Here is a 25,443-nt window from a genome sequence, read left to right on the forward strand (position 1 = left end):
TACTCTTATAGATCATCCACTCACAGCGTCCCCTGGTGTAACAGAGGAGAACTGCCCCACAGGGTTTCCTAGGCTGTCATCTATTGTGTCACTATCCACTCACAGCACCCCCATGTGACAGAGCAGAACTGCCCCAGAGGGTTTCACAGACTGTCATCTTTATAGGAACAGATTGTCTTTTCTCCTACTGAGCAACTGGCCGATTCCCACCAACAATCTGTCTGCAGTCAAGTGCTTAAGCATTTTGACAGCAGGACTCCTTGATCATCCATTAGATAGCTTAAAGCACACGTGTTCATGGAAGATGGATTTTTGTAAGGCCAAAGACTGATTCCCATTCCTTGAGCAGGTTACCTTCCCTGAGTCTTAGCTTCATTATCTGTAGAATTGGGTGAATAACAATGTCGCATGTGGGTTCTGTAGGACTGCAAGAGATCACATATGTGAAGTGTTGAGTTAGGGATGTAGACGGTGTTGTTTAGTGCTGTGGAGGTGACTCGAACTCATACCGACCCCAAGTGGAAAAGTAGAGCTGCTCTGGGGAGTTTACTAGGCTGTGGGCTCGTCAGCAACAGACTTCCCAGGCCTTTCTCCTGCAACAACAACACTGCTATTGTTGTTGTTAGGTGCCATCGAATTGGTATGGACTCACAATGACCTGATGCACAACAGAACGAAACACTGCCCAGTCCTGCACCAACCTCACAATTGTTGCCACGCTTGAGCCCATTGATGCTGCCACTGTGCAAGTCCATCTCGTTGGGGGTCTTCCTCTTTTTCTCTGACCCTCCACTTTACCAAACATGATACCAAGCGACTGGTCCCTCCTGACAGTATGTCTGAAGTATGAAAGACAAAGTTTGGCCATCCTGGCCTCCAAGAAGCATTCTGGCTGCACTTCTTCCAACACAGATCTATTGGTTCTTTTGTCAGCCCATGGTACTTTCAATATTCTCCTTCAACACCATAACTCAAAAGCATCAATTCTTCTACGGTCTTCCTTATTCACTGTTAAGCTTTCACATGCATATGAGGTTATTGAAAATACCTTGGCTTGGGTCAGGCGCACCTTAGTCCTCAAGCTAACATCTTTGCTCTTCAACACTTTAAAAAGGTCTTGTGCAGCAGATTTGCCTAATGCAATACGTCATCTGATTTCTTGACTGCTGCTTCCATGAGTGTTGATATTTGATCCAAGAAGAATGAAGTCCTGGACAAATTCAATCTTTTCTGCATTTATATGGATGCTGTTTGTTGATCCAGTGGTGAGGATTTTTTTTTTTTTCTTTACATTGAGATTTAATCCATAATGAAGACTGTGGCCTTTGATCTTTATCAGTAAGTATAAGTCCTCTTCACTTTCAGCAAGCAAGGCTGTATCATCTGCACATCGCAGGTTGTTAATGAGTGTTTCTCCAATCCTGATGCCACCTTCTTCATATAATCCAGGTGGTTTTTTTTTCGGGTTATATGCTCAGCATACAGATTGAATTGTATAGTGTAAGAATACAACCCTATTGCACATCTTTCCTGATTTTAAACCATTCGGCGGTCCCATGTTTTGTTTGTACAGCTGCCTCTTGGTCTATGTCCAGGTTCCTCATGAGCACAATAAAGTATTTCGGAGTACTCATTCTCTGCAATGTTGTCCATAACTTTTTAAGATCCACATAATGGAAAGTCTTTGCATTGTCAATAAAGCACAAGTAACCATCTTTCTAGTATTCTCTGCTTTCAGCCAAGATCCAGCTAATGTCAGCAATGATATCCTTTGTTCCCTGTCCTCTTCTGAATCTGGCTTGAATCTGGAAGTTCTCTCAATGTATGCTTGCAGTCATTTTTATATCACTTTTAGCAAAACTTTACTTGTATGCGATATCAATGATACTGTCCGATGATTTCCCCATTCTGTTGGGTCACCTTTCTTTGGAATGGACACAAATACAGATCTCTTCCATTCATTTGGCCAGGCAGCTGTCTTCCAAATTTTTTGGCACAGATGAGTGAGTGCCTCCAGTGTTGCATCAGTTTGTTGAAAGATTTCGATTTTTATTCCATCATTTCCTGGTGCCTTGTTCTTTGCCAGTTCCTTCAGTGCACCTTGGACTTCTTCCTACAGGATCACTGGCTCTTGGTCATAATGCTTCCTCTTAAAATGGTTGAACACTAACCGTTTCTTTTTGGTACAGTGAATCTGTGTATTCCTTCCATCTTCTATTGATGCTTTCTTCATTATTCAGTATTTTGCTCAGATAATCCTTCAATACTGTAAGTCAAGACTTGGATTTTATCTTTAGTTACCTCAGCTTGAGAAATGCTGAGCATGTTCATCCCTTCTGGTTTTCTAACTCCAGGCCTTTGCACATTTTAGTATAATAATTGACTTTGTCTTCTTGGGCTGACCTTTGAAATTTTCTGTTCAGCTCTTGTATCTCCTCATTTCTTCCCTTTGCTTTAGCATCTCTACGCTGGAGAGTATGTTTCAAAGTCTCTTCTGACATCCAGTTTAGTCTTTTCCATTTTTCTTGTCTTCTTGCTGTATGAAGTCTTGATATCATCCCACAGTTCTTTTGGTCTTTGGTCTTTAGTATTTAGCATCAAATCTGTTCTTGAGATGATCTCTAAATTCATGTGGGATATGTTCAAGGTCATCTTTTGGATCTCATGGACTTGTTTTAATTTTATTCAGCTTCAGCCTGAATTTGCATATGAGCAACTGATCTGTTATTCCACAGTCTGCCCCTGACCTTGTTTTGGATGATGATATGGAGCTTGTCCACCATCTCTTTCCACAGATGTAGTCAGTTTGATATCTGTGTTTTCCATCTGGTGAGGTCCCTGTATATAGTTCTCTTTTATGTTTTATATAAAAGGTATTTGGGAGAAAGATGAGGCTTTCTACTCCCGTAAGGATTTACACCCTCGGAAACCCTGTACAGGGTCGCTATGGGTCAGAACCGACTCGACGGCACTTAACAACAACAACAACATTTGCAATGAAAAAGTCATTGGTCTCGCAGAATTCTAGCAATCAGTCTCCAGCATCATTACTGCTGCCAAGACCATCTTTTCCAACTACTACTCCTTCCTCTTTGTTTCCAACCTTTGCATTCCAATCACCAGTAATGATCAATACATCTTGGTTGCATATTTGATTAGTTTGAAACTGAAGAAGGTGATAGAATTCTTTGATTTCATCACCACTGGCTTTAGTGGTTGGTGCATAAATTTGGATTATAGTGGCATTGACTTGTCTTCCTTGTAGGCGCATGGATCTTATCCTATCACAGGCAGCGATGTACTTCAAGAAAGATCTTGAAATGTTCTTTTTAATGATGAATGCAATGCTGTTCCTCTTCATCTTACCATTCCCAGCATAGTAAACCTTGTGGTTGTCCGATTCAAAATGGCCAATACCAGTCCATTGCAGCCCACTAATGCCCAGGATATCGATGTTTATGCAATTCGTTTCATCTTGACAATGTCTAATTTCCTAAATTCATACTTCATATATTCCATGTTCTGATTATCAGTGGATTTTTACAGGTGTTTCTCTTCATTTTGAGTTGTGCCTGAGGGCTTAACTCTGTTCGTATCATCACTGTGAAGTCTACTTTGAGGAGGCAGCTCTTCCCCAGTTGCATTTTGAGTGCCTTCCAACCTGAGGGCTCATTTTCCAGCACTGTATCTGACAGTATTCTGGTGCTCTTCATCATGTTTCAAAAGTCAATGCTCCGTTGTTATTCTCTGACAGTCCACTGCTTTTCATAACCTTTTCAGTGACTAAATCCTCAAAAGTAGTCCGTCACTCCTTCTCCCTAGTCTGTCTTAGTCTGGAAGCTCAACTGAATCTGCCCACCATGGGTGACCCTGCTGGTATTTAAAATACCTATGTCATTGCTTTCAAAATCACAGCAACACACAAGCCCCCACAGTACGACAGACTAACAGATGAGTAGTGGGCAAAGCCACTGTTGTTGTTGTGAAGTGCTGTCGAGTCAATTCCGACCCACAGCGACCCTGTGTAGGGTTTCCAAGGAGCAGCTGGTGAGCTTGAACCACCGACCTTTCACTTCAAACGTCTTTGCAGTCTGATGCATTAGCCCACAGTGCCACACCAGGACTCCATGGACAAAGCCCCTGGGTGGGTTGAAATCGCAGACCTTTCTCTAAGTAGATAAGGCCTAACCATTGCTCCCCCAGGGATTCCTGCAACAGGAGTAGGTTTCATTCCATGCCATTTCTTAATAACAAACAAGACACAGTATACATAGCTATGTAAATGCTGTTGTTGTTGTTGTTATGTGCCATCAAGTCGGTACCGGCTCATAGCGACCTTATACACAGAAGAACGGAACACTACCCGATCCTGGCCCAACCTCACTATCGTTGCCACACTTGAGCCCATTGATGCTGCCACTGTGCAGGGGGTCTTCCTCTTTTTCTCTGACCCTCCTCCTTTCCTTCTTACCAAACATGATATGATGCTGTAATATACCTGATATCGGCATTAATAATGCCAATGGTAGCTCTATTGAGTGGATTTGAATGAAAATGTAGCGAGTTGGCCACAGTCAAACCCTAACCCACCTTTAGAAGAATCCAAGTGCTCTTTGAGCCCCCTTCCTGGGGCAGAGTCTCTCAGTCTCATGTGAGACCCTATCCGCACTCCACTGGATAGAGTGGTGATCTTCTTCCCTCAGTCCCCCAGTTCTACTCTGCTTCTCTTGTTGTTGTTAAGTGTTGTTGAGTCACTTCCCACTCATAGCGACCTTATGTAGGGTTTCCAAGGAACAACTGGTACACTGCCAACCTTGTGGTTTAAGCCTAGCTTGCGGTCCAGTGCTTATCCTACAATGCCACACCAGGACTCCATATATACTCGGCTTCTAGAGTCTTCCTATTAATAGATCATGAGGCTCCTGGGAGACCCTTTATGCCTTGAACTGAAGCTAGCCCCAAGGACCCTGTTAGCTAAATGGCTCATTGACTCATCAAATAAAGAATGTTCCCCATGCATACAGTGCTTCGTGAAAACTCAGCTCCATGACACGAATGGGTATACAGCAACTTCAGTATAAAGATGAGAGGGTGAGGCAGCAGGGAAACTAAATGAACAGAAGTGGAGGAAGCAGAATGACTCAGAATTGTGACTAATGTGATGTAACATTTGTTGGATGGGAACCTACACAGCTGTGTGAGCCCTCATCGAAAACACAGGACAAATGTCATCTAAGAAGAAGAAACAGCTGCTCCCCTCTGAAGTGAAACACTGGGGTTCAGTCTCTGAACAGATCACGAAGCTCGGAGTGGGGACCACGTGTGGTGCCGCCGTCTACAACCTTCCTTACTGGCCTCTGTTGTGGTTCTTGACGGAAGCTCAGCTCTCTTCCTCTGGGGAAGTGCCTTCTAGATGCTTCTACATCATCACAGAACAACACCGCCCACGAGTGTGCAGGGCCACTGCCTCTGTGCTCTCCTTTGGGGACCCCCATGGTGGTGTAGCGACCTTGTAGGACATAGTAGATCTGCTCCCTGGGTTTTCTGACCCCCTGAGTGACTGAACCTTCTGGTTAAGAGCCTGGTGCTGAATGTATTGGGCTGCTGGGCTCTTTCAGGAAACAAGACTTGTTTGGTTTGGTTTTCTGACATGCCAGCTTTGCCTTGTATACTATTAAACTGTGCCGATTACTGTCTATCGTTAGCAGTTACTGAACGCCCATTTTCCTGTCTTTTTCTTTCCAAGGACGGACATACAATGACCTGAACCAGTACCCCGTGTTTCCGTGGGTGCTGACAAACTATGAGTCCGAGGAGCTGGATCTGACTCTCCCCGGAAACTTCCGAGACCTGTCAAAGGTAAGCCCCTGGCAGAATAGAGCCAGCTCCTGCCGGCCTAGTGTCTTGTCCTTCTGTGGTCAGTGTAAACTCGGACAGTTCTTACCACAGAAAGGCGCTGCTGACAGATGACCAGGATTACTGTGTTGTTGTCGAGAGCTGTCAGCTCAGTTCCAGCTCCTAGTGACCTTACGCACAACAGAACGAAACACTGCCCGGCTGGTCCTGCGCCAAACCTACAATCATTTCAGGTTGTTAATGAGTCTTCCTCCAGTCCTGATGCCCGCCATTCTTCATAGCCTCCAGTTTTTCAGATCATGTGCTCAGCATAAAGATGGAACACGTATGGTGGAAGGATACAATCCTGGTGCACACCTTTCTGGATTGTAAATCATTCAGTGTTCAGATTCATAGCACCCCTGTGTGGGGTTTCTGAGGCGTGGTCAATATGTGGGGGCTGCCATGAATCGTTCAGATTCATAGCGCCCCTGTGTAGGGTTTTGAGGAGTGGGTCAGTGTAGGCATAGTGAAGTGGCTGTTTGAGAAAGAGCAGACAGAGGGAGAAGGCGATCAGATATCCCAGGGGCTTTTAAAGAGCCGGAAATTACTCCAGAACATGAGGCTGATTCATTTCTGGGATGTAATTCTTAGGTGATATGAAAGGTGCAAGAAATGCCTATAAAAGGCATATCATTATATAAATATAGACATATTTGGAGTCCTGGTGTGGTGCTGTAGGATAAGCACTGGACTGTTAACCACAAAGTCTGTGGTTCAAACCCACCAGTTAATCCTCAGAAACCCTATCCAGGCTTGCAATGCATTGCAACTGACTTGACAGCACTTAACAACAATAACAACATAGACATATTTATAAAATATCCATGATTAGCTATAAAACGGAATCCTAGTGTGGTGCTGTAGGATAAGCACTGAATTGGTAACCACAAGTTTGGTAGCTCAAACTCACCAGCCAGCCACTCCTGGAAACCCTATACCGAGTCACTACAGAGTTGGAACCTACTCAATGGCACTTAACAACAACAATGTATAAAATAAGGTCGTTGTAAATAATATCTGTAAAGTGCACATAACTGTATAAATATAGACATGTATAAAAGATCTATAATTATCTATAGAATAGCTCAAACCAAATGCATTACCACCACAGTGACTTCATATAGGGTGTCTGAGGCTGTGAATCTTTACGGGAACAGAAAGCCTCATCTTTTTCCCACAAAGAAGCTGGTGGATTTGAACTGCCAACTTGGCGGTTAGCAGTCCAGTGCTTACCCCACAGCACCACCAGTACTCCTGAATCAGCAAAATAAGGTGCAAATAGTATCACAAATAAAAATATATGATTATACAAACATAGCTATACTTATAAAGTGTATGATTTTACAAATACATGTATTGTTATTGTTAAGTGCCATCGAGTCAGTTCCAACTCATATAAAAGTCTGACTAAAGGAAACTTCAGGCATGGTGCCAGGCTGGACAGCATCTTGTCCTGCTGCAAAACAGGATCATTGTGAGTCAGAACTGACTCAGACTCAGCTGGGCCAAACAATGACACTGAGGTCTCTTGTGTCTTTAAAAGTAAGGGCCACTGTGATTACAAGGTATCTTGAGTTGGGAGCAATGGCTGCCTGAGAACATCTGCCTGTCTGGTTGTTGGGAGTGGGGAAGTTTGAAGGGAGATAAAAGGTAACGACTCCGTGGAGCTTGGAGAGACTACATTTTGAGATTTTCACTATAGAGTAACTTTATGGGACTGACCATGTAAGGCGTTGCTGCCAATATAACGTGACCATCACAGACGGTTTTAACCTGAGGGTTTCTGCGGCAGAGAGCCATACCAACCTAACTTTCGGTTCTACGTGCACTGTTACCCCAAGCAAGTGTCTGTCAGCCTCCCTTTTCCTATTGGTGATGTGAGAACAATAAGGCTATGTGGCACTGTAGGACAAGCACACGACTGCAAGGTCAGTTTGAATCATAAGGTTAGCAATTCAAATTCATCATCCACTCTGTAGAAACTCTATGAGTCAGAATTGACTCAACCACACTTAGCAACAGCAACCTCATAGGTCAGATGTAGAGGTCAAATTGTGCATGCATCTAAAGACTGTCACCGAGCCCTTGGCCGTAGAAAACTTCAGGACTATGAACTATCCTAAACAAGGTCGCTGTGAGTCAGAACCGACTCATGGGCACTTACCAACAACATAGAGACTTGTAGATGAGCTGACTACCTTTAACAACAACAGTCGTCACAGAGGCAGGTGGCCAGGTGCCTGGTGGCTCAGCAGTCCAGCTCTCAGTAAGTCCTGCTCCACACCTTGGAGTGACATGTGTTTATGGTGTGACTCGTTAGGGCTGATGTGGACTCTGGCTGTAGAGCAAAGCCAGGCTAAGCTACTAAGGGTGAAAACTGTTAAACTGGTTGTTTAACAAAGTCTTCTCTGTGTTTTATTTAATAATGACTGAATCACCAGTATGTATTACCAGAATAAGGAAGCCCACTGCCTTCGAGTGTATTCCAAGTCACAGTGAAGCTCAGGACAGAGTAGGACTGCTTCATAGGGTTTCTGAGACTAGTCTTGATGGGAACAGACGTCTTTCGGCCAGAGAAGTAGCTGGTGCCCTCCTCCCATAAAGACTAGAGAATCTTGTGGGCACTTGTACTCACTCTGTCCCATGGGGTCACTCTAAGTCAGAACTCACAAGTCTTCACAGCAGCAACAAACAAGAAAACGTTTACATGTGTGTACTATGTATATATGGACTCCTGGTGTGCGACCACAAGGTCAGCAGTTCAAACCCACCAGCTGCTCCTCGGAAACCCAAACAGGGTGTCTAAGCGTCAGAACCGACTCGACAGCACTTCCCAATAACATATGGACTTAGAGCTGAGTGGACAACTTTAATGACTGTTGCATTCTTCCTATAACAGGGAAATGGCCTCTGTTCCCTGAGCTCTACTGTTGACCCAGCTTCTTTTCTTTTCTTCATTCACAGATTAATTCTTTCAGTCAACAAACATTTATCATGGTAGGGAGTCCTGGGGTGGCGCTGTGGGTTAATGCGCTGGACTGCAAAGCCAGTTTGAACCACAAGGTCAACAGCTACTCCTCGGAAACCCTATACAGGGTCACTGTGGGTCGGTATCAGTTCGACAGCACTTCACAACAACAACAATATTAGCTAGAGTGGGAGAAAGAGGAGGCTGTCTGCTCCCATAAAATCTCAGACACCCGCAGCAGCAGTTCCGCTCTGCCCTACAAGGTCATTTTAGGTCAGAGTCGACTTGAAGGCTATGGGTTTGGTTTGGGTTTGGTTTGGGTTTTGGTGCTACGGGGACAGTGTACCCGAAACAAAGCCAAACATACCTGCTCCCACCTCCATTCTGACTCATAGTGCTTCTGCATAGGGTTTTGAAGAGCATACACTTTAACAGGAGCCAACAGCTTCATCTTCCTCCCTTGGCACAGCTGGTGGGTTTGAACCACTGGCCTTGTAGTAAGCAGCCCAAAGCCTAACCCACACCACCAGCAGGGCTCCTTGGAAAGGTGTACTTCCATTGTTATTAAGTGCCGTCGAGTTGGTTCCAACTCATAGTGAGCCTGTATAGGGTTTCCGAGGAGCAGCTGGTGGGTTTGAACCACTGACCTACCATTAGCAGGCAGGTGCTCATCCTGAACTCCCACAGGCCTGTCCTAGTCCTCTTGGAGTGGTTGAGCCCAGAGCAGAAGTGGACACGCAGGTGCCAGCCATGTGTGAGGCTGAGCCGGCATGGGAGGTGGAGTTGGGATGGCTTCCACTAGCTCCGAGCACTCCCATGTGACTACAGTGTGGCTGCAAGAGTTCCTGCCTTCACATCACGGCCTCCAGCCAGGAGAGAGTCTCCCATCAAGGACAGTGCATGCTCTTCTTCACTAAGACATTTGAGCTCGGATGTCCCGAAAACACACATGTGGCTGTGATTAATTGATATGGAGTATAGGAGTCCTGGTGTGGCACTGTGTGATAATACACTGAACCACAAGGTCCGTTTGAACCGTCAGGTTAGCAGTTCAAACTCACCAACCACTCCTCAGAAACCCCATGTCACTGTGAGTTGGAACTGACTTAAGAACAACAGATACAAGGCATACGGCTAAACATAAGCTAGTAATGACAGATTTTGAGTTTATCCACATAGGAAATAGGAGGTAAATCAAATGGGGATGTCTCTGTTCCCCAGATAACTGGCAGATATATATCAACATTCTTCCCGTTCCTACGCTGCACTTCCTTGGGCAGAGTTTTCTGTCTGAGTGACTCACACACACTCCCCCAGCTTCCCATAGTGCCAACTAGAAGAGGCAAACAGGTGGCGTCCGTGGCAGCGTGACCACCAACTGCATGTGTGCAAGCGTAGAGTCGGCTGTGTGAACACTGCAGCCCATGAGCTCTGAAAAGACAGTGTTTTCCTTTGACTCCACAACCGTCCATGCATTAGCAAATTGTTCTTTCTATTCTGTTCAGCCAGCATGATGGGAAAACGTGAGCAAATTAAAGTCTCTTGATGTGTTCATAAATCGCCCTGCAGTACTCCTCTGCTTCACTGACTTTGTTAATAGGAAGCTCTTACAAATGGGCTAGAAACCCAAGACCATAATGTAGAAAAACCATTAATAAACAAGGTTGTAATGTATGAAAATGCATCATGTTATACACTTAATGGGAAAATGACACTTGATGTCCAAAAATATAATTAAGAAAAAGTGATTAGTACAGTAGGAATGTAGGAGAGGTGGCCCCAGGCAGTCCGTGAAACTCTCAGGAGACTGCATCTTCTCGTCAGAAGTTCAGAATGAAAACTTGGGACATCATGAACCGGAACCCATCGAGAAGACCTCCACAACAAAGGAAGTTGTTTCTCAACACAGCCTGGGAGTCCTGAGCCCCGTACCTCTTGTCGCTGTCTGTTATAGACAGGTGGCGCCCAGTCGGGTCCCACTCACAGCAAGCCTGTGCGTTCACAGCGTGCACCACAGAACAAAACCCTGCCCTGTCCTGTGCCATCCTCACAGTTGTCACGTTTGAGCCCATTGCTGCTGCCACTGTGTCCGTCCTTCTCACTAGGGGGTCCTCCTCTTTTACACTGACCCTCCACTCACCAAGCATGTCGTCCTTCTCCAGGGACTGGTCCCTCCTGACAACATGTCCAAAGTAGGAGGGGCGAAGTCTAACCATCCTGGCTTCTAAGGAGCATTTTGACTGTACTTCTTCCAACACAGATCTGTTCGTTCTTCTGGAAGTCCATGGTACTTTTACTAGTCTTCACCAACACCATGATTCAAATGCATCGATTATTCTACAGGCTTCCTTATTCCCTGTCCAACTTCCACGTGTGCGCTAATTGAAAATACCCTGCATGGTTTGGGTGAGGTGCACCTTAGTCCTCAAACTGACATCTTTGCTCTTTAGCACTTTTGAAAAGGTCGTTTACAGCAGATTTGCTTAATGCAATATGTAGTTTCACTTTTTGACTGCTGTTTACATGGGTGTTGATTATGGATTCAAGTAAAATGAAGTCTTTGACAACTTTAATCTTTTCTCCACTTACCATGATGTTGTTTATTAGTCCACTTGTGAGGATATTTGTTTTCTTTACATTGAGATGCAATCTATACTGAAGGCTGTGCTCTTTGATCTTCATCAGTAAGTATTTAAAGTCTGCTTTGCTCCTATCAAGCAAGGTTGCATCATCTGCATATTGCAGGTTGTTAATGAGCCTTCCTCCAATCTTCATATTATTCAATTTCTTGGATTATTTGCTCAAAAACCAGAATGAATAAGTCTAGGGAAAGACTGCAGCCCTGGTGCACACCTTTCCTGGTCTTGAATCCTACAGTACCCCCTTGTTTTGTTCTGCTTCTTGGTCTAAAGTCAGGTGGGATGTATCCATGGTCATATTTTGACTCTTGCAGACTTGTTTTAATTTTCTTCAGCTTCAGCCTGAACTTGCCTCTGAGCAGTTGACATTCTGGCCCATAGGCAGTCCTTGGCCTTGTTTTGGCTCATGGCATGGAGCTTTTCCACGTCTCTTCCCATTTGTTGTTGTTGGTAAGTGCTGTTGAGTCGGTTCCGACTCATAGTGACCCTGTTTCCGAGGAGCGGCTCTTCCCACAGATGTAGTCAGTCTTAGTCCTCTGTTCTATCTCGCAAGGTTTACAAGTCCAGTCGTCTTTTATGTTGTTTAATAAAGGGATCTGCAATGAAGACATCGTTGGTCTTCCAAAATTCCATCATGCGATCTCCAGCATCGTTTCTATCACCAAGGCCATATTGTCCAACCACTGATCCTTCCTCTTCATTTCCGACCTTTACATTCCAGTGAGCTGTAATTATTTATACAATTGGTAGGATTCTTCAGTTTCATCATCATTGGCTTTAGTGGCTGGCGTGTCAATCTGAGTAATAGTGACCTTCTTCATAGGATAGTATCCTACCACAGACAGTATTGTTCTTCAGGATGGACCTTGAAATGCTCTGTTTGATGGTGAATGTGACGCCATTCCTCTTCCATTTGTCATGCCCAGCATCGTAAACCATGTGGTTGTCAGATTCAAAATGGCCAATACCAGTCCATTTCAGCTCACTGATGCCTAGGCTATCGATGCTTATGTGTTCCATTTCACTTTTAATTCCACGTTCTGATTATGAATGGAAGTTTGATGCTGTTGCTCCTCATTTTGATTGTGCCCACCAGCACATGAAGGCCCCGAAAGCTTTGGTCCATGTGCATTACCATGGTCAGCTCTACTTTGAGGAGGACTTTCTTCTGCAGTCATATTTTGAATTCCCTCCAACCGGAGGGCATCACCTTCGAGCACTGGGTCAGACAGAGCTCCACTGCTGTTCTGTTTTCCGTGGCTAAACCTTTCAGAAGTACTCTGCCGCTCCTTTTTCTAGTCTGACTTAGTCAGGCAGCCCTGCTGAAACCTGTCCACTGTGGTAAATGCTGCTGGGATTTCAAATACCGATGGCAGAGCTTCCAGAATCACAGCCACACAGAAGCCACGGCAGTGCCATAGACTAACAGACACATGGTGGAAGTAGTTTTCAGCAGTGAATTATTACAGAGTTTTTTTCTAAAAAAAAATTTGGAACCCCATTAGCTTTTTATATTTGTCACTGTATTAAGCAGAACAACAAAAATACAAAGAAAAAAAACGCCGACTCGTCGTGAAAACGTAGCTACTGTCACTGAGCAAATCGTAGAGCTCTTGTCAGATGGGAACCTAATGAACCATGTGAACTTGCACTCAAACCACGGTAAAGGACTTTTCAATATCTATCAACCTCTGAAACCTACAGTTCTAAACATTGAGTTATTATTTTCTCTCCTCCTACCCTCACACTACCCGGTTCCCTGAAGTTCTGCGTCTTGTCGGCTAAGATGCTTTTGGTGAATAGTTTCAAAAAGGTAAAAAAGAAAATTCAGCTCAATCTGACTGGAACATGACTCATACCTAAAACATGCTTTGAAAGGTTTGATTTTCAGCAAAATTTGATCCAGTGGCTGTGATAATGCCCCAAGGACCTGGCCCTTCCATTTCTCTGCTCTGCCAGCCCACCGTGGACTTCAGACTCACCTCCACTGGATGCCCTCAGTAGCCCCAGGCTACCCACATTAATAGCAAAATGCCTGCAACAGTTTCAGACCATCCAAGGACAAGAGAAGGTCTCACCAGGCAGCTCCCATGGAAGACAGCAAAGTTTTCTTTCCCCAAGTCCCCCAGTATGTTACCCGGGTCTCACTGGGGCTAGTGACGGGGATGGGACATAGCCCCTGCAGGTACGGTGAGCAGTCATCCTCACGTTTCAAGGCTGAGGTAGCATCAGGATCGTACCTGTCTGAGAGTTGGTGTGCACATCCACGAGAGGAAACCTGGACTCTGGTCCCGGCAGAAAGGGGGCTAGGTGGTGAGCAACACACAGCTCCAGATGTGAGGGTCCTCGCTCCATCACGCTCCAGTCTGGAGAGCACTGAGCCCTGGGCGGACCTGGCACACAGAGCCACCACACGCCCGTGCTGACATTCACAGAGGGTCTCCTTAACCGTAAGACCCCAACCACTGTGATGGAGTTGATTCAGACTCCTACTGTGTCCTGTAGGACAGAGTGGAGCTGCCCCACAGGGTTTCCAAGGCCACCATCTTTATGGAAGAAGACGCCCACTCGCACTCCAGCTAACCAGCAAGGTGGCTGCAGCCGTGAGTTCAAGCACACGGACGGCTGTGAGGACCGGGCAGGGCACTGCTCTGTTGGACCTTAGAGCCAACTTAACTTCACTGAACTTGAATGCTTATTGAAACTTAGAATCAAGTATTTTATTAAATTTTTAATACTCATTCTCTTCCTATTAGCCCACTTACTCGAACATTGGAAGAGAACAGGAGCCAAGAAAGTCTTTTATAGTGTGGTGCTGTGGGCTACTGCGCCAGACTGCAAAGTCGTTTGAACTGCAAGGTCGGTGGTTCAAGCCCACCAGATGCTCCGTGGAAACCCTATACAGGGTCGCTATGGGTCGCAATCAACTCGATAGCACTTCACAGCAATAACAACTGGTCAGGCACCGCAGGAGCTAGCTGTCTTTGTGCCCACGTTCAGGCTAGAACCCACCACTCTCCTGGCAGTTTGCCGTACTGTGGGGCCTTCCATGTTGCTGTGATTCTGGAAGCTATGCCACCTGGGTCACCCACAGTGGACAGGTAGAAACTGATGAAGACAGACTAAGAAGGAGACACTAACTGCTTGTGAATCTTTAGTCACTGAACACTTTATAAATAGCAGTAGAATACTATCAGATAGAACTGGAATATTGAATCCAGAAACATGATGAAGAGCACCAGAGTATTTATCAGATACAATGCCGGAAGATGAGCCCCTTAGGGTGGAAGGCACTTAAAATATGACTGGGGAAGAGCTGCCTCCTCAAAGTGGAGTTGACCGTGATGACCGTGACGGGAGTTAAGCCTTCGGAACTGTCACTTGCTGATGGGACACAACTCACAATAGAGAAAAACTGTAAACATCCGTTAATAATCGGAACATAGAATATACAAAGTATGAATCTAGGAAAATTGGAAATTGTCAAAAATGAAATCGAATGTATAAACATTGATATCCTAAGGGATTGATGTTGGCCATTTTGAATTTGACAATTGCATGGTTTACTATGCCGGGAATGAAGAAGTGTAGCCAGAGTGCTCCTTGGAGGCCAGGATGGCCAGACTTTGTCTCTCATACTTTGGAATATTGTCAGGAGGGACCAGTCACTGGTGAAGGACATCATGTTTGGTAAAGTGGAGGGTCCGAGGAAAAGAGGAAGACCCCCAACGAGATGGATTGGCCCAGTAGTAGCAGCAGTGGGCTCAGGTGTAGCATTGCTGTGTGAGGTTGGTGCAGCATTCGGCAAGTGTTTCTGCTGTGCAAAGGGTCACTATGTTGTTGTTGTTGTTAGGTGCCATCGAGCAAGTACCGACTCATAGCAACCCTATGCACAACAGAACGAAACACTGCCCGGTCCTGGGCCAACCACACAGTCATTTCCACACTTGAGCCTATTGACGCTGCCATTGCCAATCCATCTTCCTGGGGTCTTCCTCTTTTTCTCTGACCCTCCACCTTACCAAACATGATACCCTTTTCCAGCGACTGGTCCCTCCTGACAATCTGTCCGAAGTGGGGTCACTATGAGTCGGCACCAAATCAATGACAGCTACCAGCAGTAACAGGTTAGAGACGCTGACTGAGGTTAGGACTAGCGGTGAACAAGCTGCAGTTGACATGTCTCTTCATTACCCAGCCAGCTGTAGGTAGTCAGATGCCCCAGCCCCAGCTTATGTAGATTGTCCTTCTGGAGATGTGGCCTCTTGGACAGAAGGCTGAACCCGTGTCCACTGGAGAGCCCCACTGTTTACCAGTACTCCTTCGTTCTTGGATCCCACTGGTGCCAGGACAGTGACCTGAAGCCAGCCCACCTCTGCTCACTTGATGCAGACGTACAGTCAGAGGCAGGGGTCGGAAGGTGAGACACTGGGGCGGGTGGGGGAGTGCATGAGGTAAACACTGTTACGCACACAGTCCTGCAGTACCGGTGACCTGAGGAGATGCATGGAGAGACACGGAGGCCCAGCACATGTGGGAGGGAGCACACACCCAGCGCTTTGCTAAAACAAAAGAAAAAAGAAAGTGTAAATGGTGTTTTCCTGATCCCTAGCAGTGCCCTGTGATACCTGGAACCGTTTCATCACAAACAGATCTACTGATATTCACACGCACCGGAGACACCACGCAGCCAGCCACTCAGTGGGAAAACGGCCTTTGTTAACACAAGTTGTTTGACAGATGATGATGAGCAGACGCTGTCCTATATTACGATGCCACGTTACAAACCAAGTAATCATGCCTGCATGTTTCCAGACGTGATCATGCAGATGGAGGCATTCAAGTGTGAAGACCAGTCAGAGTCCACGCCTAGTACCCACTAGTGTCGGTTGGCAAGGCAGTGAGAGGCTTTACACCCGCCTGGCTCACTTACAGGGGGACACTCTCAACTCAGCCTACCTCAGCTGCCTTTTCACCGTATGTCAGCAACAGCTTAGTGAAATTCGTTTTACCTGGTCTAGTGTCATCAGCCAAATGCTTACCTTATACCAGCAAACCATGAAGTGAGAGCAACACCAGCGAATGTGTTAGTAGCTGGCTCTGACGATAAGAAACTCACTACAGGGAGAACGTGTGAATAATGCGCAGCTCTGGTGATCTCACCATCTGGAAACAGAGAAAGCCACCTCCGAATGTGACACATGCGTATGCATGCTGTAAGACGTCATTGAAGGCAGCCTGAGATATCTGCAGGACGGGCTTTGTTAGTCATCACTGTGTGGGAGAAGGAAAGGCTAAACTGTCATGGTGGAGGGGGTGGTGTACCACCCCCTCGGTTCTGACGTATAACCGCCTTAAAGAAGGGTTCCAAGACACTACATCTACACAGAAGCAGACAGCCTCAGCTTTCTCCCATGGAGCAGCCAGTGGGTTTGAACTGCTGACTTGCAGGAAAAGTCGTATTTTAAGGCAGCATTTGGATTCTGCTATTAAATTTGCTGCACAAGCCCTCTTTAAAGCCTAGATGTCACATTGAGGACTAAGATGCGCCTGACCCAAGCTATGATATTTTCAGTTGTCTCCTGTGCGTGTGAAAGTTGGATAATGAATAAGGAAGATTGGAGAAGAATTGATTCGTTTGGATAATGGTGTTGGCGGAGAATACTGAGTATACCGTGGACTTCCTGAAGAACAAAGTCATCTGTCTTGGAAGAGGTGCAGCCGGAAAGCTCCTTAGAAGTGAGGGTGGGAAGACTTTATATCGTACTTTGGACATGTAGTCAGAAAGGACCAGATCCTGGAGAAGGACATCATGCTTGGTAAAGTGGAGGGTCAGTGAAGAAGGAGAAGACCCACCCCCCACACACAAACTGGGTTGGCACAGTGGCAGCAGCCGTGGATGCAAATGTAACGATTGTGAGTTTGACGCAGGCTCAGCCAGCATGTCCCTCTGTTGGACATGGGTTACTAGACATCAGAGCCAACAGTTAGACACAAGCCAATCCAAGGCAAGGGCATCACTTTCAGGGAAAGAAAAATGCAAAAAAGGCACCGATTTCAAAGTCAGACTGATCGGAATTGGTCACTGTGTCTGGGCACTCGTTGCTGCAGGCCCTGGACATGGCCCTCAGCCCCTGGTGCTCTTGTCCTTATGGCTCACCAGTGCAGATCCATGCTCTTTCCTTCCCACTGAAAGGAAGCGAAGAACCAAGAAAAGTGCAAACAGAGCAACAACTGGCTTCACAGACACTCTGCAGGCAGAAAGAGCGCTGCTTTCCTGCTTGTGGCTGTATCTCCACTACTGCCCCTGGAAACAGCTAATAACACCGTGGGAAGCGTCAAGGACTCACGCACAACTCCCAAAGCTGTCCCTCGCCTAGGACAACTTTATTGTTCTTGTCCTTTCCCGTGTAGCCAATTGTCTTATCTTTTCAAAGCCAGAGAAAGGTGGGTGGAACCTGACCTGTGAACTTTCAGAAGAATTAGGACCAACAGGAGGACCTGACCACCAGCATCTATGCTGCTGACTCTTCAGAAATGGTAGGAGCAGCTGCATCGGGACTCCAGAGCTTTCTCGGTGGTTTAACAGCTGCCAGCTCAGGTGACTGTAAGGGAGAGTCGGAGCCAATGTGCACAACACATCACCTGTTCCTCACCCAGAGTCTGGACTATTTCCTACTGCCTGTCTTCACGTGTCACATCTGCACATTTAGCTTACCATGGTCACCCGACAGGACCGAGTAGAACTGCCCTAGAGGGTTCCCAAGGCTGTTCATCTATGCGGGAGAGTGCAGCCAGCCTCATCTTTCTCCCGTACAACTACTGGTGGGTTTGAACCTCTGATCCTGTGGTTAGCCTAACACCTAACACACAGTGCCACCAGGACCAAAGCTAGGTCCCCTCAGTCCCTCTTAAGCTTTTCTTCAGCTGAAACAAAATGTTAGCTCGTTAAAGGAGGTCTTGAAAGGAAATGATAGCCCCATCCTGGTCATACTGCTTCATACTTAGAGCCTGTCTTGTAACCTGTGAAGACCTCCGCTGTTTTCATGTGAAGGTGATTCAGATTTTAAAAACTTACTTCCTTAAGAATCACTCTGGGCTACAAACAGCAGCAGCAGCCTACATCTACCACGCGCTTGTTTTGTGTCAGCCTTTGTGCTAAGAACCTTCCATGGATTTCCTCATTCTCTCCTCCCAGGTCAAAGTGCTGTGATGAATGGCTCTGCTTACAAACCAGTTGCCTTGAATGGATTCTGACCTAGAGTGTGTGTCCGAGGAGGCCTGTACTCCACAGGTTTTCCTGTTTGGTGGAGTCATTTATGTTTTGTTGTTGAGAATGTGCACAGTAGAGCATACCACCATGCAACAGTTCCTGCGGGTGCCATCCATGGACTGACGACCTTTGAACTGTACAGCCATTGTCACCTGCCATCTCTGAGCCCTTTCTCTTCACTAGCATGGCTCACTGCCCCCCCACCCCACCCCACCCCCTTTTATCTAGAGACGTCTAAACAGCACAGTGTCCTAGGCAGACGTTCTTTACTAGTGAATGAAGCAAAAGTGGTGTTGGATTTGAAGAAGGCTTCAGGGGCTACTTAGCTTTAAGGTTTAACGACAATCCCAGGACTCGATTCCTTGAGGCCCCACAGATTTTCAGTGGCTGATTTTTCGGGAGTAAATGGCTGGACCTGTCTTCCCAGTTACTGTGGGAGGACTTGAACTGTCATCCTTTCAGTTAACAACTGGTTATGTAAGTTGCATTTCCTGTCATTTGCTTCCTTTGAGTCCATACCAAGTCCTAGCAACCCTGCCGGACGGATGGAGGAGACTGCCGCAGCGAGTTCCCAAGGCGCTAAGTCTCTAGGGAAGCAAACGGCCTCATTGGTCTCCCTCAGGGCAGCTGGGCTCCGGCAGGACTACTTGACCTGAAGGTGCGGACCACCAGTGTCTTCAGGTGCCATGTCTCCGACTTGTTGGTTCTGCTGCCTCTGCAGGCCTTGAGGAGACAGTGAGGTCCCTGGGCGGAAAGGGCCAGGTGGCTGGAAGGAGCTATGGACATGCCTGGAACACATGTCCACTCAGGTAACGGGGACAGCCCACCTGAGCCACACAAACTGGAAAGGGAGAAGGGGTGATCCCAGGAAGAGAGAAAGAACAGCGCATCATGATGTCAGATCGCCCCCTACATCTTTCCCATGTTATTGGAGAAACATCTAATACATAAAAGATTCATGTATGGGGTGAATTCCTGATCACATCATGTGCTCATTTATTGAATTGGATTGCACATTCTTTTTTTTTAATGTTTTATTGTGAATTATATGATAGTTTACATGGGGGAACTTTAGTTTTACATTCATTCCATCGTATATCATCTCATTGCCATGGTTCCAGTCCCCTCCATGCATCATCAACCACCCAAAGGGTATATCCCAGAAACCTGCCCCCTACACTTCCCCCTCCTCCCCCCAGTTTTCGGCCCACAGTCCATTTCCCTCTCTGGGTCCAGAGTCCCCAGCCGCTTCATCACTCCACGTCATCATCTCTGTCTCTATCTCAGGCATCTCTGTTTCTCTGGGTAGGGTTCCACTCTTGGCTCTTCTTTTTTTTTTCTAAGAGTTTTTTTCTTCAAATAGCAAATTAGCCCTTTATCGTACGTATTGCAAAAAATTTTTCGTCTTTTCCTAAAAATGTTCTCTAAATGTACCATAAGAAACTTAAAAATAAGATGTAAACAGATGAATCCATCTAGCTGTGTTCAGCATTTAGGAAGTGCCTCCCCAGAGGCCGGCCCTACCTGGAGTACTAAGACTCAGAGATGGGTGAGAACACAGAGCAGTGTCTGACAGCAGTGTCTGCTGGGTAAGAGGCTGTAAGCACCCTAACTGTGACCAGATGGCCTCACGTCTCCTGCAGAGGTGAAAACTGAACTGCTTCCGGAAGGATGAATGCCAGGGGGCGGGGGGCCAGTGTTTTCTTGAACTCAGCTGTGTCTCCGCTCTAGGTCTGACTCCTACATCGTCGTAACTGAGAATTTGATATGACATGTAGTTCATGACCCTTCTTCACCAAAGGGGGAGGTGGGGAGAATGGCGAGAATTCTTGAACCCACTTCTGAGGATTCACAAGCCTTTATTTATTACAATGATATTTCAGAAGATGAATAACATCTTCATAAGATCTGTTTATCTTATAAATCAGACAAAATAGGGTCGAATCTCAGATGTGTTGAGTGTTCAGATAACCAAAATCTTTATCTAGAAGCCAAACAAATCAATCAAGGGTACCCGTTTTCAAGCTGTATCTTGCACAGAGGTTCCACTGGCTCTATAAACTATGGCACCCCCAACAAGCAGCGTGGTCTTAACATGACTTTTCTTTGCTCTGGTATCCTCACATGTAGTGTGACGGAGTGGGACTAGTCTCCCCAAGGTTCCTTCCATTTCTAAGGATCCAAGAGCAGGGCAGCAGGCAGCCATGGAGAAGGGTAATGCCATCCACACCCCAGTCTTACATTCATTGGTCAACAGTGGAGAGTCAAGTATCCATTTCCTCATTCTGAGTACTGTACTAAGCTTGTGAAAATCAGTCTCAAATGTGGATTCAAAGACAATGTCTTACACACATGTAACACTATTAGCAGCTGCAACAGCATAAGTGGACTCTTGACTATTTCAGGGACATACAAGGAGAATCCTAGCACCATAACCATCACAATTCCTCTGATTTCTATGTAAAAACGCATTTGCTTCTTAAAGACTAGACTCTGGTGTTGTTGACTGTGCCCCCAAGTCCGTCCACATTAGTGTGTGATGTGTTGACTCAAACATTCCGGCTCCACGCTCACATCTTTTGCTCTCGAAAGTCCTTTCACCCCTTAAGTATCTCTTCTTTATTTTAGATACAACATTTCTGTGGGTCGTTTTTGCAAATTTTGATAAATCATACATACTTGTTCCCAAAGAGTTTCAATATAACTCCCAAATTTTATAAACAGAAAAATATCGATCTATCAGAAATACATGCCAAAGATTTAGCCAGAAATTTTCAATGTGTTCCAAGGAACCGTGGTGCTGTGGCATGTTAATCAGCCCATAACTCAGTGCCATGGTGTTACTTCCAACTCCCAGGGACCCTCCAAGACAGACGAGCGGCTGATGGGGTCCAACCACCCTCATATGTTAATAGTTGTTATGAAAACCTTGTTGTTTTCTATCATGAACACCTAGATACATTTATACAGAGATAGCAGATAGACAGTAGATTTAAACAGGGAAACCAGACAGACAGTAGATAACAAGACAGGTAGATAGAAGATAGACAGTAGATTTAGATAGGTAATTCAAAGATAGATAGATAGATAGATAGATAGATAGATAGATAGATAGATAGATTTTTTGTTGTTGTTAAGTGCCCTGGAGTCAATTCGGATTCCTAGTGGCCCTGTATAGGGTTTCTGAGGAGTACTTATCCTTGATGACAGATAGATAGAAAGATACCTCAAATTAAACCGAATCAAATCTGTTGACAGTGGTGGTAGTGTGCCATTCTGACTCATAGTGACCCTGCGTTGGGTTTCTGAGGCTGTAAATCCCTACAGGAGCCGAAAGCTTGATCTTTCTCCTATGGCGCAGCTGGTAGTTTTGAACTGCAGCCCGACTCATAACCACTACGCTACCAGAGCTCCCTGTTGGCAGTGTTACTCCTCAGTGAAAGCACCTTGTAGGATTTGTGTCTCACGTAATAAAACTGCAAAGTTTTCTTCCAGAAAGAAAAGCTGTTTGTGGATCTTGTCCGAGTCAAATTTCTGCCTTAAAAAATCAAATTTATAAAAATTTTTTAGAAGAGGGGTTGGCTGAGTGATGGAGTAGAAAGCTCTTCAAGCTCATTCCATCAGTAAACACATCAGAGACCTCCGTGGCCATGGCAGTGCCCCCTGGGTCCCCCTTGGTTTGCAGGCTGTTGTGGGCTTTGTACACTCTTAATCACTCTTTCAAAATGGTGCTTTTTTAAAGTCACATGTGCTCTGTGGCAATTTTAGAAACTGAATTATGATAAGACAGTGTTGTCAGGGTAGAAATTACCTTGAATTTTTTCACTGTTAATCTCTCGTCGTCCTTTTCTGTTTGTTCAAGTGTCATCTCATAAGATGAATTCACAAGGCAAAACAGCCACAGATGAAGCGGTGTGCTGTATGCATGCAACTAGGCCTTTTCCTTCAGACGCCTCAGATACACAGAGGTTTATGTCTAAACACCCACTGCTTCAGAAAAAAGAAATGGCTGCTTCTACAGTCGCTATGGAAACAATGGAAAAATAGATTTATAAATTTAATTAAGTCTGGTTTCACTTTGTTTTCACCATAATTACCTTATTCATTTGCTAAATCCAAATGGTATTGATCTTGAATTACCTACTGAAAATTTAAAATATTAATAAATATCTATAACTGTAACAAATGGTATGTATGGATAGGCAATAGGCAGGCAGGTAGCTAGGTAATTGTAGGGAAACAGGTGGGTCATAGATAAATAGGTTGGTAGGTTGTAGGTAAGAGGTGCAGAAGTAAATAGGTTACAGGTAGCTTGGTAGGTGGGTAAGTTAGTAGGTAAATAGGCACACAGCTAGTTTATGGGTAGGTAGGTTGGTAGGCATTGGTTGTTAGTTATGTACCATGGAGTTGGTTCCGACTCATAGCGACCCTTCATAAGATTTCTGAGGCTATACATTTTTACGGGAGCAGAAAGCCTCATTTTTCTCCCATGAAATAACTGGCAGTTTCAAACTGCTGACTTTGAGGTTAGCAGCCCAACTCATAACCACTATATTCAAAGCCCATTTAAAAAAAAAAAAATTATCTATGATGAAATCTACATTTCCTAAAAGAAATATTGCATAGCTTTTTTCCTTCTAATGCTCGATAGCTTCTTGAATATCAGATGAAAAATAATGAATGCAAACCAAGTCATTTACACTATGTTTTACAAAAGTCATCCCTAAATGCACTAGGTAAAACTTAAAATGAGAACTGTATTTTAAAGTTACTAATGGGGGCAGATACAGACTTTAATGGTGTGCAGCTGGTTCTGACAGAGTATTAGTCTGTGAAACATTCAAATAAAATGACTTTGATGAAACTCAAGTGAAATAAAAAAATGTAAATATTTATTTTATCTCTTTTCCAGTAGTTGAGGGGAAAGCTGGAAAAGATTAGAGACGGACTCATGCTGCGTTTTCCCGAATGCTTTGTGAGGTCCTACAGAACAGACAGTATCAGATAAGGCTGACCCCTAGGGATTACCCTGACATTTTATGCATGTGAAAGAGCCATTAACATATTCAAGACAGAGCAGAGTATGAAACATTTTAAGGGTTTTGAAAAAAAATACCTATACTATTGATTCAGAAAGGCAGATAGTTACACATCTAGAAAAGCACAAAATATGTGAACCGTTTTAAACGGAACCTTACTTGCAATTCAATAACAGAACTCACATTCCACTTTATAATAATTACCCTTCTACCCAAAAAGTAACTTGATACTTGTTTAAAATATTATTCATGTTTTATCTGATGCTTAATAAAATTACATGGCTTTTTTTTCTTACATCGATGCAAAAAGATCTGAGCAATAACCAATGAAACTTAACACCAAATAAAGTGTCAGCCGTGGATCACTTGAAGAGATATTTAAACTAAAGTAGGAACATCTATACTCTGTTTCACAAAAATGATCTGATCACACAAGCATTTAGGATCTTTAAAATAGGCCTATTCATGTACACAAGAAATGCAGCTTTAGAAAATGATACTGTTTAGTCTGCGTGGTGGGCGTAATTACAAAGGTCAAGAAAAACCTGAACAAAATTTACCAGTCATTTTAATATTCAAGATAAGATCCCTTTTAGACCAGAGTGTATTCCAGGGATGGGCATCATTGTAGTGTTTGGATTGGTCTCAGGGGAGGTAGAGAAAAGGCTCATAAGCACGTGCACGCTGAACTTTGTCTCCTGTGTAATAGCGTTTGTCCCAGGGAGACTCTCATTTTCTACTCCTCTCTTGTTTAAATTAAGCCTTGGGGGGCTGGACTTTATAGTGACCTAATACTATTACATTTTGCAATCGAGGAATTAGGTTCTGTTTAATCCTTTTCTTTCGTTTCCCCTGGACATACAGTTACGTGGAGGGTGTCAAAAAGTTCATGGAAAAATAGTATTGAAAGGTAAGGGAATTTTTCCAGCAACTTTTTGAAGCCCCCAAATTTGTATGTCATATGACCTGGAGCAAAACCCCGTGCTGTCAGATATCATTAAAGTGAGCCCCCTATGCCATTAAACCCAAATCAGACAAAACCCATAACCCAAGGTGGTTTACCCTGTGGAATTATGAGGACCATATGCCAGGAGGTCTTGATTCGCTCAGCTAAGACGTTCCAGACAGTGACCCAGCTAATCCTGTTTACTGGAGACAAGGGAAGATTGGATGGCGGGCATTTGGCGTGCAGCCCACGCCGGGGTCAGTGAACAACTGAGTGGCCTGGGCAGAGGGTTGTCCACAGGGCCGGGACTGTCCGGGCCACTGTCTCCATCTCCACTTGTAGGCTCACTGTGAACAGGGTGGACGCTTCATCTGTAAACAGGTGGACCTCAGAGATACCGCAAGTTCCGTTCCTGATCTCTGCAGTAAAGCAAACATTACAACAGGGCGAGTCACAGAGGTTTTTGGTGTATCCCTGTACAAATAAAAGTGATGTTGACACTATAGTGTGGTCTGTGAAGTGTGTAATGGTGAGATGAAGAAGTATGAAATGTCACGAGAATGTCCAGCATGGGGTCAGGAGAGCTCACACTTGTTTCACGGCAAAGCTGCCCAGACCTTGAAAGGCTAAAAGACACAGTGTCCTTGAAGCACCATAAAACCGTGTGTGTGTGGGGGGGG

At 45.1% G+C, this 25,443-nt stretch overlaps 1 protein-coding gene across 1 annotated transcript in view; it reads left to right on the plus strand.

Annotated features, from left to right (window-relative positions):
- Positions 1 to 25,443, plus strand: part of NBEA (neurobeachin) — an 822,532-nt gene that overhangs the window by 682,419 nt on the left and 114,670 nt on the right. The window contains exon 44 of the mRNA XM_006874376.1: positions 5,747 to 5,859. Coding sequence (XP_006874438.1) covers positions 5,747 to 5,859 — 113 coding nt within the window. The remainder of the gene's footprint in view (positions 1 to 5,746; positions 5,860 to 25,443) is intronic.

The sequence above is a fragment of the Chrysochloris asiatica genome, unplaced genomic scaffold (genome assembly GCF_000296735.1).
Source record: "Chrysochloris asiatica unplaced genomic scaffold, ChrAsi1.0 scaffold00272, whole genome shotgun sequence".
Taxonomy (NCBI): Eukaryota; Metazoa; Chordata; class Mammalia; order Afrosoricida; family Chrysochloridae; genus Chrysochloris; species Chrysochloris asiatica.